This window comes from Hyperolius riggenbachi, chromosome 4 (genome assembly GCF_040937935.1).
Source record: "Hyperolius riggenbachi isolate aHypRig1 chromosome 4, aHypRig1.pri, whole genome shotgun sequence".
Classification (NCBI taxonomy): Eukaryota; Metazoa; Chordata; class Amphibia; order Anura; family Hyperoliidae; genus Hyperolius; species Hyperolius riggenbachi.
In genome coordinates, this window is record NC_090649.1 from 263014278 (window position 1) to 263030822 (window position 16545).

At 42.6% G+C, this 16545-nt stretch overlaps 1 protein-coding gene across 5 annotated transcripts in view; it reads right to left on the bottom strand.

The window, feature by feature from the left end:
- The window catches only part of USP45 (ubiquitin specific peptidase 45), a 254120-nt gene that overhangs the window by 113713 nt on the left and 123862 nt on the right, over positions 1 to 16545 (bottom strand). For all 5 annotated transcript variants that reach the window (XM_068231216.1, XM_068231218.1, XM_068231215.1 and 2 more), the window contains 3 exons: positions 16117 to 16256; positions 1702 to 1794; positions 84 to 214 (listed from right to left, as the gene is read on the bottom strand). In XM_068231216.1, the coding sequence (XP_068087317.1) occupies positions 84 to 214; positions 1702 to 1794; positions 16117 to 16256 (364 nt within the window). The remainder of the gene's footprint in view (positions 1 to 83; positions 215 to 1701; positions 1795 to 16116; positions 16257 to 16545) is intronic.

Genomic DNA, 16545 nt, shown 5'->3' on the forward strand with positions numbered 1-16545 from the left:
GGTGATGAAACACCACGTCACACATATTTGCAAATAATCTGCTTGCAAGAGAGATTGGAATTAGAAAAAAAGCCATTGCTTACTTTTGACAAAGTTGACTAAAGAGTATTTTGGGAGACACAGGCTCCTTGCCAGTTTCTTTCATGCTTTGGATGAACAAGACCACTGCAGATGTAAGAGGGCCCGGACTGGAAAGACTGATCACTAAGGGATCCTTGAAAGACACACACAAATGAAAAATATTACACACAACCCTTTACATGAATTGTAAAATAGAGTAAATACAATTGTGTTATACATATATACACATCACTAGATTTAGGCCTCTTTTACAGTGCAACGTTAGTCTTAAAGAGAAGAAAGAAAAGTTACCGGTATATACATTTATATGTTTAGAACATATGGTGCACTTCAAACACATGCATAAATAAAGAAATAAGCAAGCGCTACTAAAGTTGCCCTGCCATGTACTGAACATCATTCCTCCTCCTTCCTCCATAGTAACAAGCGCATCCCCGGCCTCTAGGTTAGTGGTGTGTATGTACAGCCTCAGTCCAGAACTGTTGCCTAAGGGATCCAGGCCCATATGCAATTAACTTTTTCACCTGAGTTTTCTCCTAGGTGATATTTTTAAACTTGTCAAAAAAATGACTTTTAAGCTCCCAGAAGGCAAGAAAATTATTAAAATAATTTTCATTGTACCTTTTCACCAACTTTTTGGTACTTTTTAGTTGAAAAGTACTGGAAAGTTATTTAAAATCAAAGATGAAAAATTATCTCCTAGGTGAAAACTCAGGTGAAAAAGAGAATTGCATATGGCCCCCAGTCTCAGTCCTTGGTAGGCAACAGTCATGTCTGTGTACAAGGCTTTAGGCCTAGAAAACACATGAAACATCACACTAAGGGGAGGGGGTGGTGTACACATCCAGGGGTGCTACAGTTGTCAGTAGATTACAGAGATGTTATGGGGGGGGGGGGGGTACAGGGAGAGGCTGCTGAAAGCAGTGCTTCCACTCATTAGCAAGCTCTGCCAGTCTCCTCCAACAACAAGCATCCTTGTGGCCATTGGTGGCTGGAGGGAGGAGAGAAAGTGAGATCAAAGTTGTGCAGCTGCTGTAGCTATGTTCCCTCCAATGATGTACATGGCAACCCACAAGCACCCCTGCAGCTGCAGGAGTCATGGGGGTGATAGCTATGAAACCATACCGGTCCATATCAGGGCTATCCTCCTTCTCAGATATCACACTGTTCTGTTATCTGCCTGTCCCCTGCACATAATTGGCCATGGGGAAGGGTGGACCGCAGAGCAGAGCAGACACAAAAGACTTGAAGAGGAGAGGATTGAAGTGTATGCGCGGACAGGGAACTATGCAACTACCAGCGAATCAACACCACCCCAAACTGCCTTCCCACTGCGTAACTTCCCCGCCTTTGTGGCTATCCCACAGATGTGGCCCAGCTACAGATATTTTGCAAACTGGAAGACTGCCATCATGCTTAATTTAATTGCAAACTGGTAATGAAGCATGAAAGCAACTTTTTAAGACCCCTGTAACAGCAGTAGTGTCATATGAAAATATCTGTAATTTCTATTGGAGGCAAACTCTCAATAATCTAATGATACAATTGAAATGTAATGTCTAAATTCATAATTATACGTTACAAAGCCTCGATATAGCACAATTTTTTTATTTCACTTACCATGTCCTCTTCATTAGGGGAGATCTTCAGTTTTGTACTTTTCTTTTTCATATCAGCCAGTGCTGCTGTTAACAGATGTGTATGTGCCAGGCTCTGAAAATAAACCATATTCAACAGAAACAAAAATAAATGTATGTGCAACAAGTAGAAAGTAAGAGAAAAGATTCCAGCACTCAAAGGATTCTGCGGTGTAGGGCTGGGCCGGCCTGTATTGAAACCATGGGCTGGTGAGGGAGCAAAATCTTTCAATAGGCGTGCTCAAGCCACATAGACATACTGTATGTATAAGTGCTGAGGAAGAGAGGAGGCGGGGCTGGCACTGCACTTAAAGATTTATTTGTATCAAAAACAAGTAAAAAATGAACAGGCACTCACAGTCCAAAATTCAGGCGATGCTGTCAGCCGTTAAGAGGGGGCCAGGGCTGGCTATCTTGCCTCTTATTCCGCTCTGCCCTCTCTCTACTTCTCTCTCCCACTATGTCAGTTCCATTTGACCATGTTTGTTAACACGCCGTTGCATTCCTGGCTACTCCTATCATGAGACTCCAGCTTCCATGCAGGACCTCTAATTAATAAGTGTCTGTTCAGAGCTTTTCTCTGGCACGGTGTGCACCCTTTCCATCGCACCCTTGCTTTGCAGGCATATTGGAGCTTGTGGGGGCGTGTTGTTAGGTTACGAGGACGCTTCTGCATCCCCGTCATGCACGGCTGACAGGGTGTCAAGTGCTACCATGGTAACAGGGGGAGAAGCCGATTGACGCAGGTGGAAGTGCCGCTGTCGCGTGAGCCATACTCACGCTGTTATGGCCCGCCCCATCCCCTACAAAGCAGTGAGCAAGCGCCAGCAGAGCGAAACTGTCGTCTGTGGAGGACCACAGACCTGGCACCCACTTAACCACTGTTAGCATCGCATGAACTTTGGACTGTGAGTGCCTGTTCATTTTTTACTTGTTTTTGATACAAATAAATCTTTAAGTGTAGTGCCAGGCCCGCCTCCTCTCTTCCTCAGCACTCAAACAAAAATAAATGTATGTCATAAACAAATATAAAAATGCAATGCATTTCCCACATCGTGATGCTTGGTTCTTCCTTTTTTGAAAGCGAACCTGGACCTATACAAAATTTTTTCCTATAAATTGTAATGATAAATTGTAATAAAGGCATTCTTTATTTCTGGCTCTTATAGTATATTACATCTCAGAAGGTAAAGCTATTTTTATCATGCACCAACAACTAACATGTATCCAACTATCCGTGTTGCTAGAGCCTTTTGTATCCTGCCTGATTTCTCGTTGCTTGACCCTTGGCGTGCCCGACTCTGATCTATGTTACTTTTGCTGACCCGGCTTTGTTCCCGATTATCGTTGCCAGCCGCCTGCCTCGACCTTCTGCCTGTTATTTGACTATGATTGTATGCTGTCAGCCCTTGATCCTTTGCATGATATTCCGACCTCACCTCCAACCTCTAAGAAGCAGGACCTAGAGCCAGGTGGAGAGTACTCTGTGACTTCATCTAAGCCACGAGGATGTAGATATACATCTTGTAGCTAAAGTACAGCTGTGCACGATTGGGCTTGCTTCTGTGCAATCCTCCGACACGATCTGATGCAGCACTAATTGGTGAAATGGAATATATGTTCCCAGAGCCAATAAGATCGATTTTTACCATTAAAAATGCTTTTATTTTCTCAGCTCATAGTATAAAATACACACTGTAGCATTATTTCAGAATCAAATATACTCACCATAAATTATGACAGGAACATAATCATGTTTTGTGATAAATGGTAGAAATAACCAAACAAAATTTGTGGATTTTAGCTACAGTAGCACTTTTTATTTTTAAACTGGAATTGGTAAAACTGAGAAATAATATGTTTTTCTGGGGTTACTTTGCTCTTTTTCCCATTAAAATGCATAGAAAACAAAATTGTTTGAGGGGAAAAAATGCCAAACAGTGAAAGCCTAGTTTGTCTTGAAAATTTTTTTTTTTTTAGGTTCCATAAGTAGGGATAAAGTTATTGCTGATTAAATAGCGACACAGCTAAAATGTCAAAACTGCTCTGGTCCATAAGGGGGAAACAAGGTCTGGATGCAAAGTGGTTAAAGTGAAAGTGTACTGTAGTGTAGTTTAGTGCAGTGAAGTGTAGTTTACTTAAAGGAAACCAGAGCTCTCATAACTAAAATTATTTATACATACCTGGGGCTTCCTCCAGCCCCATCCGCCTGGATCGCTTCCACGCTGCCGTCCTCCGATGTCTACAGCTCCGGTACCGGGTCCCCGCACTTCCATCAGGCGGCTCCAGTTTATGCAGAAGTGCGCTCTTTGTGTATCTCTCCAGCAGCTGCTGGAGAGATACATAGAGGGCGCACTTCTCTTACGCCAGACTGGAGCCGCCTGACGGAAGTGCGGGGACCCATTAACGTTGCTGCAAAAGACTGAGAATCGTGGGAGCGATCGGAGGGTATGGGGCTGGAGGAAGCTCCAGGTATGTATAAATCTTTTGAGTTATGAGAGCTCTGGTACACTTTAAAGTGTTAGTGTAGCTTAGTTAATTGTAGTGTAGTGTAGTTTAGTGCAATCAGTGTAGGGTTAGTGTAGTTTAGTTCAGTGTAGTGTAGTGTAGGGCATTGCTGTGTAGCTTAGTTGGTAGGGCAGCAAGGATAAGTGTACTATAACGTGTAATGTAAATGGTAGGGTCAGCATGGATTAGTGTAGTGAAGCTGGGTAGTTAGTGTAGATAGAGATGCTTAGAGACAGGTTTTTTTTTTTTGGGGGGGGGGGGGGGGGGTGAGGGGTTTAAAAGGTACAGATGATGCCCTGCACTAAACCTAGGTGTGTCTTATATGCCGAAGTGGTATGACAGTATGATCCTTTGTTTGTGTTACATTGTTTTAGTATATATGTAGTATCATGGACATCTGAGGTCACTGTGCATGACAAAACAATTGTCCAATCAAAAGCCTATGCATGTGGTGGAGCATGGCTACCATCCCAGCATCTTTTTCTCTGTATAGTGTCCTGGATGCTGGATATATATCCAATTGCTGGTATCTTATAATGAAGGTCCACACTGGCTGCCGGTGTGTATTGGCAGCAATGGCAGAGTCTAGATGATGTCAATGCCCCCACACAGTGGCTTAGCAATAGGGGATGCAGAGGTTGCAGCCACGCCGGGGCCCTACCTCAACCACAGTATTAGTTTTTTTATTGGCACTGTGGTGGTAATAATCACTTCTATAGAAGCTTTGAATAGCAGTAATCATTAACAAGCGGTTTCCTATCCCCTTCTTTCACCTCTGACGCTGTGGTTGTCCTTGGCAGGTTTTGGTGCACTGTATCAAATGGTATGTATATTGTAGAGTGCTTGGGGGGCCCAATGTAAAACTTGCACTAGGGCCCATAGCTCCTTAGCTACGCCACTGCCTCCACAGAGTAGCACAGTACAGTAAGGCTGTCACACAAGTCCCAGTGTGATGCAAGCTAAAGGAAACATCCTGTCTAGGGCCCGTTCAGATCAGAAATGCGGATGGCCATGCGTGCGGAACACGTGCGGACCGCAACGCGTACGAACGCATGGCCATCCGCGTTTGTGTGCGTTGCGTGGCTGATCCCATCACTGAAAAGTGAATGGGACAGCCACGCGTTTTTGCAAAATCTGCGTGCAGCATGCGTTCCCGGACCGCACAGGTCCGGAACGCATGCAGTGTGAACATCAGAGATTGCACCCTATGCAATGTCTGATGTCGTGCGTTTTGGCCACCTGCACGCGTTTCCAAAACGCGGCTGGAAACGCGTGCAGTGTGAACGGGCCCTAACTACTCGATTGGGCTGGGGGTGTTCTGTCTAGGTTGCCACATCACACTAGTGCTTGTAATAGTCATGTTGGGAGAATTCGGTTAGAGAATTATTAGTCTTTTTTTTATTGCTGTTTATGACAAAAGACCATCTAGCATTAATGTTTTAAGCACCTTTATACTATTTAGGATGTGTATCCCATGCGCAGCAAATATCGAGATTATACAGTGATTTGGGTGGGGTGAGGGCCACGTGGACAGGTAGTGGAGAAACATGAAGAAAACAATTTACTGCAGTCTACAATCCTGTTTTTCCTACAGCATACAATACTCTCCCATAGGTTCATGTCAGAAAGTTAAGGGTTACAGATCAAAAAACATTATAAATGATAAGTATCTCAGCTAGTCAAGTAAACAAGTTCTTACAGGAGATAGATTGCCGTCTCCTGCTTGTACTAATTGGGTTTTAAGGCACTTAGTGAATCATGATGTAGACATACAATTAAAGTTAGCCCTATTAGCTGTACAGAATGCAGCATGATTAGCTGCACAGGAATCTAGTGCTAATATTAGCTGAGCCTACCTCATGTCTTCAAGTGTATTACTGCATAACATAACATCTTGTTTGCTGGAAATTAATTTGTGTATTTCAGATTAATGGCATAAGAATCCAGTACTTGTATCAACTATGCCTACATGTTCCAAGTATATTTCTGCATAGCAAAACATATTATTGCTTGCAGGAAATTAGTTTGTATATTCCAGATTTGCTGTATCCTCTATAATAAAATCCCTGTGTCCCTGCGTCACGCTGTCCCTGTGTAGCTGGGTCCGTGCTTTTTGCTACTGCGCATGTGAGTAGCACGGACCCGGACAGCAGTTGTGACTCGAGGACATGGCAGTGAGCCGGGCGGACGGGTGTGCGCGCGCATGCGCACTAACATGCAGCAGCGGCATCACTACCTAAAGCCCGTTTTTAAACAGGCTTAGGTAGACTAGTTATATTATAAAAGTTTCAAATCTAGTTTAGCCATCAATTTTTTTAATGCTCATAAAAGTAAACATGCATTAATTATCAACTCACAAGGCTTTGTGCATTACATGTCTGCACTATTTTTGCAATAAATATATTGCCATATCAGTGGGAGTTCCTTCCCCAGCAGAAAGCAGATCACTTGACCCAGCCTACCTCCTCCAATTACTACACTTGTCTCTAGTTGCAAAAATTCAAGTCTTCTCTATTTATCACACTAGTTTTGGCAAGCAAAAATGTTAGTGAGCAATGTTGTTGCATGGGTTTAGCAAAAATTATACAACATTGGAGAACTCCTGTACGTAGGCCAGATTCTCCATTGAGGCAGTGTTTATAGGCCACCACAGCCAAATTTCACCTAGTGTGTGTACATAGCGGTCTGAAAGTCAGCATTTCTACTTAGCTCTAAAAGCTTCCTTACAGCTTTAAAAAAATTCTAGCAGAACATCACTGAAATGGTTAAACAAAGCACTTTGTCCTGCTATTCAGCTTCAAATCCGCATCCAAACTGGAAATACAGTGGGATGCGAACATTTGGGTAACCTTGTTAATTGTCATGATTTTTCTCTATAAATCGTTGGTTGTTACGAAAAAAAATGTCAGTTAAATATATAATATAGGAGACACACACAGTGATATGTGAGAAGTGAAATGAAGTTTATTGGATTTACAGAAAGTGTGCAATAATTGTTTAAAGAGAGTCTGAAGTGAGAATAAATCTCGCTTCAGACCTCATAGATAGCAGGGGCATGTGTGCCGCTGCTAAAACGCCGCTATCCCGCAGCTTAACGGGGATCACTTCACCCCCAAATCCCCTCCGTACAGCCGGGGAGCGCTTCCACATTGGGGCAGGGCTATCCGCCGCAGCCCTGCCTCCCGCGCGTCTATCAGATGCGTACCTCCGCCTCTCCCCCGCCCCTCTCAGTCTTCCTTCACTGAGAGGGGCGGGGGAGAGGCGGCGATGCGCGCCTGATAGACGCGACTAGAGGCAGGGCTGCAGCCGTTAGCCCTGCCTCCAGGAAGAAAAAATGTCACGACCAAGTATTGCGGGGGTGGGTTTGGGGGTGAAGGGACCCCGTTTAGCCGCGGGATAGTGGCGTTTTAGCAGGGGCACACATGCCCCTGCTAACTATGAGCTCTGAAACGAGATTTATTCTCGCTTCAGAGTCTCTTTAAACAGAATTATGCAGGTGCATACATTTGGGCTCCACAAAAAAGAAATGAAGAGTCTGGATTGGTTGAAGGTATTTTGGACCATTCCTTTTTACAGGTCCTTCTCAAAAAATTAGCATATTGTGATAAAGTTCATTATTTTCTGTAATGTACTGATAAACATTAGACTTTCATATATTTTAGATTCATTACACACAACTGAAGTAGTTCAAGCCTTTTATTGTTTTAATATTGATGATTTTGGCATACAGCTCATGAAAACACAAAATTCCGATCTCAAAAAATTAGCATATTTCATCCGGCCAATAAAAGTAAAGTGTTTTTAAAACAAAAAAGTCAACCTTCAAATAATTATGTTCAGTTATGCACTCAATACTTGGTCGAGAATCCTTTTGCAGAAATGACTGCTTCAATGCGGAGTGGCATGGAGGCAATCAGCCTGTGGCACTGCTCAGGTGTTATGGAGGCCCAGGATGCTTCGATAGCGGCCTTAAAGAGAATCTGTATTGTTAAAATCACTCAAAAGTAAACATACCAGTGCGTTAGGGGACATCTCCTATTACCCTCTGTCACAATTTCGCCGCTCCTCGCCGCATTAAAAGTGGTTAAAAACAGTTTTAAAAAGTTTGTTTGTAAACAAACAAAATGGCCACCAAAACAGGAAGTAGGTTGATGTACAGTATGTCCACACATAGAAAAATACATCCATACACAAGCAGGATGTATACAGTATTCCTTTTGAATCTCAAGAGATCATTTGTGTGTTTCTTTCCCCCATGCACTGAAGTTTCAGGCTGCTCTTTTCTTCCTGCAAACAGCTTTGCCCTTGTTTGTAATTCCTCAGTATGTGAAAGCCCAGCCAGCTCAGAGGACGATTTATCCAGCTTGTAAAAGATAAGAGAGAAGCTGTCCTAATCTAAATATCACACAGGCAGTGTGCAGAGAGGGGCCTGGAAGGGTGAGTTCATAGCAGAACCACAACACTGAAGAACTTGGCAGCCTTCCAGACACAGGCCGACAAGTCTGACAGGGGAAAGATACATTGATTTATTACAGAGACAGTGATAGTATAAAGTGCTGCAGTTAGCCAGAACACATTAGAATAGCTTTTGGAACTTGTAGGATGATAAAAACCAGGATGCAATTTTTGTTACGGAGTCTCTTTAAGCTCATCCAGAGTGTTGGGTCTTGCGTCTCAACTTTCTCTTCACAATATCCCATAGATTCTCTATGGGGTTCAGGTCAGGAGAGTTAGCATGCCAATTGAGCACAGTAATACCATGGTCAGTAAACCATTTAGCAGTGGTTTTGACACTCTGAGCAGGTGCCAGGTCGTGCTGAAAAATGAAATCTTCATCTCCATAAAGCTTTTCAGCAGATGGAAGCATGAAGTGCTCCAAAATCTCCTGATAGCTAGCTGCATTGACCCTGCCCTTGATAAAACACAGTGGACCAACACCAGCACCTGACATGGCACCCCAGACCATCACTGACTGCGGGTACTTGACACTGGACTTCAGGCATTTTGGCATTTCCCTCTCCCCAGTCTTCCTCCAGACTCTGGCACCTTGATTTCCGAATGACATGCAAAAATTGCTTTCATCCGAAAAAAGTACTTTGGACCACTGAGCAACAGTCCAGTGCTGCTTCTCTGTAGCCCAGGTCAGGCGCTTCTGCCGCTGTTTCTGGTTCAAAAGTGGCTTGACCCGGAGAATGCGGCACCTGCAGCCCATTTCCTGCACAGGCCTGTACACGGTGGCTCTGGATGTTTCTACTCCAGACTCAGTCCACTGTTTCCGCAGGTCCCCCAAGGTCTGGAATCGGTCCTTCTCCACAATCTTCCTCAGGGTCTGGCCACCTCTTCTCGTGTGTAGCGTTTTCTGCCACACCTTTTCCTTCCCACAGACTTCCCACCTGCCTTGATACAGCACTCTGGGAACTCTGGGAACAGCCTATTAATTTAGAAATTTCTATCTGTGTCTTACCCTCTTGCTTGAGGGTGTCAATGATGGCCTTCTGGACAGCAGTCAGGTCAGCAGTCTTACCCATGATTGCTGTTTTGAGTAATGAACCAGGCTGGGAGTTTTTAAAAGCCTCAGGAATCTTTTGCAGGTGTTTAGAGTTAATTAGTTGATTCAGATGATTAGGTTAATAGCTCGTTTAGAGAACCTTTACATGATATGCTAATTTTTTGAGATAGGAATTTTGGGTTTTCATGAGCTGTATGCCAAAATCATCAATATTAAAACAATAAAAGGCTTGAACTTCTTCAGTTGTGTGTAATGAATCTAAAATATATGAAAGTCTGTTTATCAGTACATTACAGAAAATAATGAACTTTATCACAATATGCTAATTTTTTGAGAAGGACCTGTACAAAACATCTCTAGTTCATTCAGGTTTGATAACTTCTGAGCATGGCCAGCTCTCTTTAACTCACACACAGATTTTTTAATTATATTCAGGTCTGGGGACGGAGATGGCCATTCCAGAATGTTGTACTTGTTCCTCTGCATGCATGCCTTAGTGGATTTTGAGCAGTGTTTAGGGTTGTTGTCTTGTAGAAAGATCCAGCCCCGGCGCAGCTTCAGCTTTGTCACGGATTCCTGGTCATTGGTCTCCAGAATCTGCTGATACTGAGTGGAATCTATGCGTCCCTCATCACTCAATAAAATGACAAAAATTCCCAAATTTATGCACCTGCCTAATTTTATTCAAACAATTATAGCACACTTTCTGTAAATCCAATAAACTTCCTTTCACTTCTCAAATATCACTGTGTGCGTCTCCTATATGATATATTTAACTGACTTTTTTATCGTAACAACCAACGATTTATACAGGAAAATCATGAAGATTAATAAATTTGCCCAAACTTTCACATTCCACTGTAACAGTATATTTTTTAATTGTTAAACACAAATGTATCAACATTGGAATGTAAACAAGCACACTGAGAAACTGTCTCTGCTTCAGGCACACACAGTGTTCAGAATAGCTCATTAAAAGATTTTAATATATAATAAAAAGCAGTTATAATAGAAAAATAATAAAATGCAATGCCAGCTTTCAGGGCAAGAAAAACTACACATTGTAAACTTGTAATTTGTAAACAGACAATATTACGTGTGCACAAAAGCAAATATGATAACTGAGTAATAAAAAGTAGGAAAACACATTTTTATTGAATGTTATATCAGAGTTTCAGACCACTTTAACTTCTTGCCGACCGCTCCACGCCAATTGACGTGAGTGAATGAGGCGGCAGGCACAGGACCACTCCACGCCTATTTAGGGTGAACGGCCTATTATGGGGCTAGCAGGAGAGTGTGCCGCTTGGACAGTCTCCCAGTGGCAATCACCGCTTGGAGACTGTTAGACGGCAAAACCGCTGTCTAATATACCTGTACAGCGCTGTTATCTAAGGTCGCGCCGTACTGGGGACAGCCGTGTGATGCGGCTGTCCCCCTGGGGGACATAGAAGCGATCGCCAATCGCTGTGATAGGCTGACAGGGGGAGGGAGTGAGGGTGGGGAAAAAGGAATAGGCATTTTTATTAATAAAAAAAATAAGAAAAATATTTGTAAAAATATAAAAATAAACATTGGGGGAGCGATCAGACCCCACCGACAGAAAACTCTGTTGGTGGGGAGAAAACTGTGTGTGTGCGGGGGGGGGGATGAAGGGTGGGAAATCACTTGTGTGCCGAGTTGTGTGGCCCTGCAGAGAGCCCTTAAAGCTGCAGTGGCCCAATTTATGAAAAATGGCTTGGTCTTTAGGGGGTTTTAACACCACGGTCCTCAAGTGGTTAAGGTGTGTTTCTGTCAGAGGACCGTACTTACCACTCTGCATCATTACTCTCATTATTGTCAAATGAGATACTGAAACGATGGGCTGCAACCCCTGATCAGGGCCAAAAGAAAAAAAAGGATTTATTTCTCAGTTGCTCCTTAGGCCCGTACACACACCTGGTGGTCGACTTAGGTGACCGATAACGACCACCTTGGCCGATAAAAAGGCGTGTGTACTGCAGCCAGCAACTTCTTATCTCTAACATGTGAGCGATCTGCAGGGCGGATCTTTCTTTCTTTTTTTTTCAAACTCCGCATATCTGATTAGGTTATCACCCAACTGATTTGTGATAGGCTTCACAGCAATGCTCTTTATGTTGGGTAAAGGTTAGCATCATGGATTGAGAATCTTATTATACATTCTCTACATCTTTTCACAAAAAGATTTCTCTGGTATTGCAATAATTTATGACATTTAATCCATTCTCCCGTACATCCTTACATTCCTCTAATATACTCACATACTGATACAAACAAACTGTCCTACTGACTCACCCATAATAGTTTACTAACACACACAAAAGCATACCAACAAGCTGGCACACACACATCCACCCTTTCATTCATTACACATCCAAGGAATGGTTATATTCAGGCTTATCGTTTCCACTACACTCAGACACCCCATTATCTAAGCTAATCCTAGAGGACGTACTGTAAAGCAAACAGGTTTAAACTCTATAGAGCTGACTGTGACAAAAAAAAAATCCATTCTGGAGGAAATGGTTTCTATATTCTATTAATGCAATTTATTTTTTATGTTAATTCAAAATGGAGTAAGAATGTTACAGTACTTAGGAAAATATGCTCTTCTAAGCTGGAAACCTTTCTCTATTAAAAACTGTAGCTGTTCATCACAGACTCAGGTTTGGCCTAAATGCAATAGGGCTTGCAGGTGTGCAGTGGGGCAGCACTGGACGGCGTATTTGCAATAGGGGCGTAAGGAAAAATAGGTGCCAGGTAAAACAGATAGAATATTGGTAACTATACAAGTATTCTACTATCATCCTGTGTTCCCTAATTCTCACACTAATCCTTCCCTATCTATGCTGAACACTAACCTCTCCACAGCTACTCCTAACACTAAACCCCCACTATCTACTCCTAAGACTAACCTTCTCCCACTTACTCAAACACAAAAACACTAAACCCGGTAGTTATACTGATATCCTGCTATCGCCCTCTGTTCTCCAATTATCACACTAAAGGTGGTCATACACTTATAGATTTGCAGCAGATTCGACCATCAGATAGATTTCTGGCAGATGTCTGTCAAGTCTAATCTGACAGGAATCTATCTGATGTGTGCCACATACTAGGAACAGATTTTCGATAGATATCAGAATGAAATCTATTGGAAATGGATCTAAATGCATTATTGGACCATTACATCCAATGCAACTCTATGGGCCATCGATCTGCTGCCAGCAGCAAATCGACCTAGATTTTCCATTGTGTCAGATAGATCAAATCGATCGAAATCGGCTGCAAATCGATCAAATGGGGAATTTGATAGAATCGATTTCTGATCGATCGATTCTATAGAATCGATCGATGGCTGAAATCGACCAGTGTATAGGACCCTTTACCCTCCCCTATATATGACTAACATGAATCTTTCCACACCTACTCCTAACACTAAACCCCACTATCTACTCCTAACACTAACCTTCCCCCACTTACTCCTAAACACAAACACTAAACCCTGTAATTACCAACCCCACAGCCAGCCCAATAATCAAAAAGGCCAGAGTTCAGCTACAGTGTAGACAAACTCCAGTGCACTACTGCTCCCAGCGAGCAGCTATATAGCCGCGTGAAACCACACACCCTCCTTCAACCCTGCAGAGTTCAGCTACATAGTTGCGAAACTCCACCGCCGCTATTTTGCTCGGGTGCCTCTGATTATTTTTTTCGGGCACCTCAGGCTCCCAAATTTCTGGCTGTAGTCGGTAATTGCTCATTTTAACATCGGCATCTATGGTGGCGGCTCCACATTCCTCAGCCGATATCGCAACCAAATTTACCATTTCACTGTGTACTTACTGTAGCAGCAACACTTTACAGCTTTCAAGACTGTGGAGAAGAGAGTAGGTTTTAGAAATACAACCTCTAACCTGCTTACTTTTCACTGGATAAGTTGTTACCCACATACAGGCATTCTAATTCACTGGGAAACCACCTAAAATCGGAAGTCAGCACTGATTCCATCATGAAAAGGAATATAAAAAAAACAACAAACTAGTACAGTACCTACCACCATAGGCAGCTGAAAAAAAAAACAGCCTATAACAAACACAAGTTCTGTTTGGCTTAGGCATTATACAGGAGGGATTGAGACATCATACAATCAGCAGCAAGGATTGGTGCTGCATGCCCTCTTTAAAGAGAACCCGAGGTGGATTTGAAGATTATTATCTGCATACAGAGGCTGGATCTGCCTATACAGCCCAGCCTCTGTTGCTATCCCAAACCCCCTTAAGGTCCCCCTGCACTCTGCAATCCCTCATAAATCACAGCCATGCTGCTGACAAACAGCTTGTCAGAGCTGGCTGTGTTTATCTCTATAGTGTCAGTCTGCTGCTCTCCCCGCCTCCTGCAGAACTCCGGTCCCCGCCTGCATCCCTTCCCTCCCTGCTGATTGGAGGGAAGGGACGAGGGCAGGGACCAGAGCTATGCAGGAGGCGGGGGAGCAGCTGAGACTGACACTACAGATGTAAACACAGCCTCACAGCACGGCTGTGATTTATGAGGGATTGCAGAGTGCAGGGGGACCTTAGTGGGCTTTGGGATAGCAACAGAGGCTGGGCTGTATAGGCAGATCCAGCCTCTGTATGCAGATAACATTCTTTAAACACACCTCGGGTTCTCTTTAATTGTCCTCTATAACAGTAGCTAGGATAGCTAACAACATTATCCTCTACAACAGCAGGAACAAGCAGGAACAAGCAGAAAGCTAACAATATTGCCCTGCTCATACTAGACTGTCCATTTTCCAACTTTGAGGATGAGATACTAAATTGTCAATACTAAAACTTCCAAGTTCCTTCCCCAAGGTGGCACACTGTGATGTACTGTGCAAAACCATTCAGCATAATGGAGAAGCTGCAACTAATACAATATGGGGCAGTACCCCACAAAGCTGTATACTGTACATTTAAAATGAAAGCTTTGCACACTGCTAACGATTTGAATACTTTTTGTTCAATTGTTATGTTTTTTATGCTATTTAATTAACTGCCAAATCAAATTTCTCGAGTACACTAACACAGCAATAAAATCTAATATTAAGATTATTCAATGATTATTATTATAAAGCGCCAATATATTCTACGGCACTGTTCAGAGTAAGAAACAGGCATGGACACATTAAAATACAGACTTGGCATACACACAGTACAGGCATTGGTAATAAATAGCTCTATAAACACAGTAAGATCAATAGTTCTGTTCTACCCCACAATATAGCTATAAGCAATTTCCACCAAACAACATGCACAGGGTTTTATATGAACAAATTCTCTGTTTATTCTTCAATCAATAAGGTCTTCAGAGTTGCGGACTGTACGTATGGACATCAATACAGGATTCCAAATCGCATAAAAGACTTCCTGACACGTGTTTCACTGACAAAAAGCCACTTCCTCAGAGGCACACTGTATACAAACATCTGTTAAAAACATACAATATAAACCGTATGAGTCAAATATATACCCATTTGAGAACTATGCGCATGTTAGGTTATGGCCGCCAAAAATAACGGAAAAATCTTATCTTAACTGTTGTGGACCATATGAAATATGTAACCGCAATCTAGAATATTGGAGTGTATAAATAAACCTTTTATTTGTCATAAACTTGGCAATTCCTTGTGTCTGCATCAGGGAGGTAAGTCCACCTATTGCCTCCCTGCTTTTAAACATTTTATCTGATTTTATCCTTCTGGCGCCTCTGTAACATTGTCTACCATATCGTGTCCACCCCTGGTGGAGGGGAATTGGCCCCTTTTTCTTCTTATCTACAGAGAGCGACTTCTTACTCCTGAGTGGGGACAGGTTTAATCTCCCCACCTGCCTACACAGTGGTTACCTGGCAGGTAACCCAGACTTGTGAGTATTACTCCAACCCCACATTTACACAATTTCTAATTACCAGTACATACTGCACCATATCGGGCTCTCGGTATCTCCCCCCCTTGCAATCTAGAAGGATGTAAATATATAACCATAAATCATTTGACTGCAAGAGGATAAAGCGGTGCTGCCAACACCTACTTATATAGAGAGACCAACGTGGTATTTAGTATTGGCCAGTGTTTTCATAGGCAAACAATGCTGACACTTACAGGAAAACAATTCAACCAGTGAAGTTAATTTTTCAGAACACACTGGTCATATATGGAATGCGATAGCTTTGGTTTCGTTTGCCAAAAGAAATTCAAACAGGCTGATATTGATTTGTCATTCAAATAAAGTAATATTTCTATAGCTATCATTAGGAGTTATTTACTGGCCAAGTGAGGTTTTTATATGTTAATATTTATATACAAAAAACACATACCTGCATGACTGCATTGAAGAAACAGGTGTTTCCCAAATTTACTATGCCTTTCACAGGGACAGGTGTACTATTTAATGAGGTTCTCTCTTTTAGATTTTCACCACTTTGTTCTTGTAAATGAATGACCTTTGTCGAACTCCCTGTTTTACGACATAAAAATACATTTTTTTTTAATCAGTAAATAGCTAACAACTGGCTGTAATATAACAGACAAAACAAACAAAACAAATTTAACAAAAAAGTGTAATAGTGCAGTATTAGGCTAGTTTAACATATGGTGCAGTGCAATTGTCCTGCGGCAGGGAAGCCTGGGGCAGGAAAATCACACCACACCATTCCCCCGTTCATATTATCCTAGGGCAGAGTGCACCGACAGCATAATCCGAATAGCTCCACCCTCGAACAGTGATGTGCTCCCTGCTTGACACG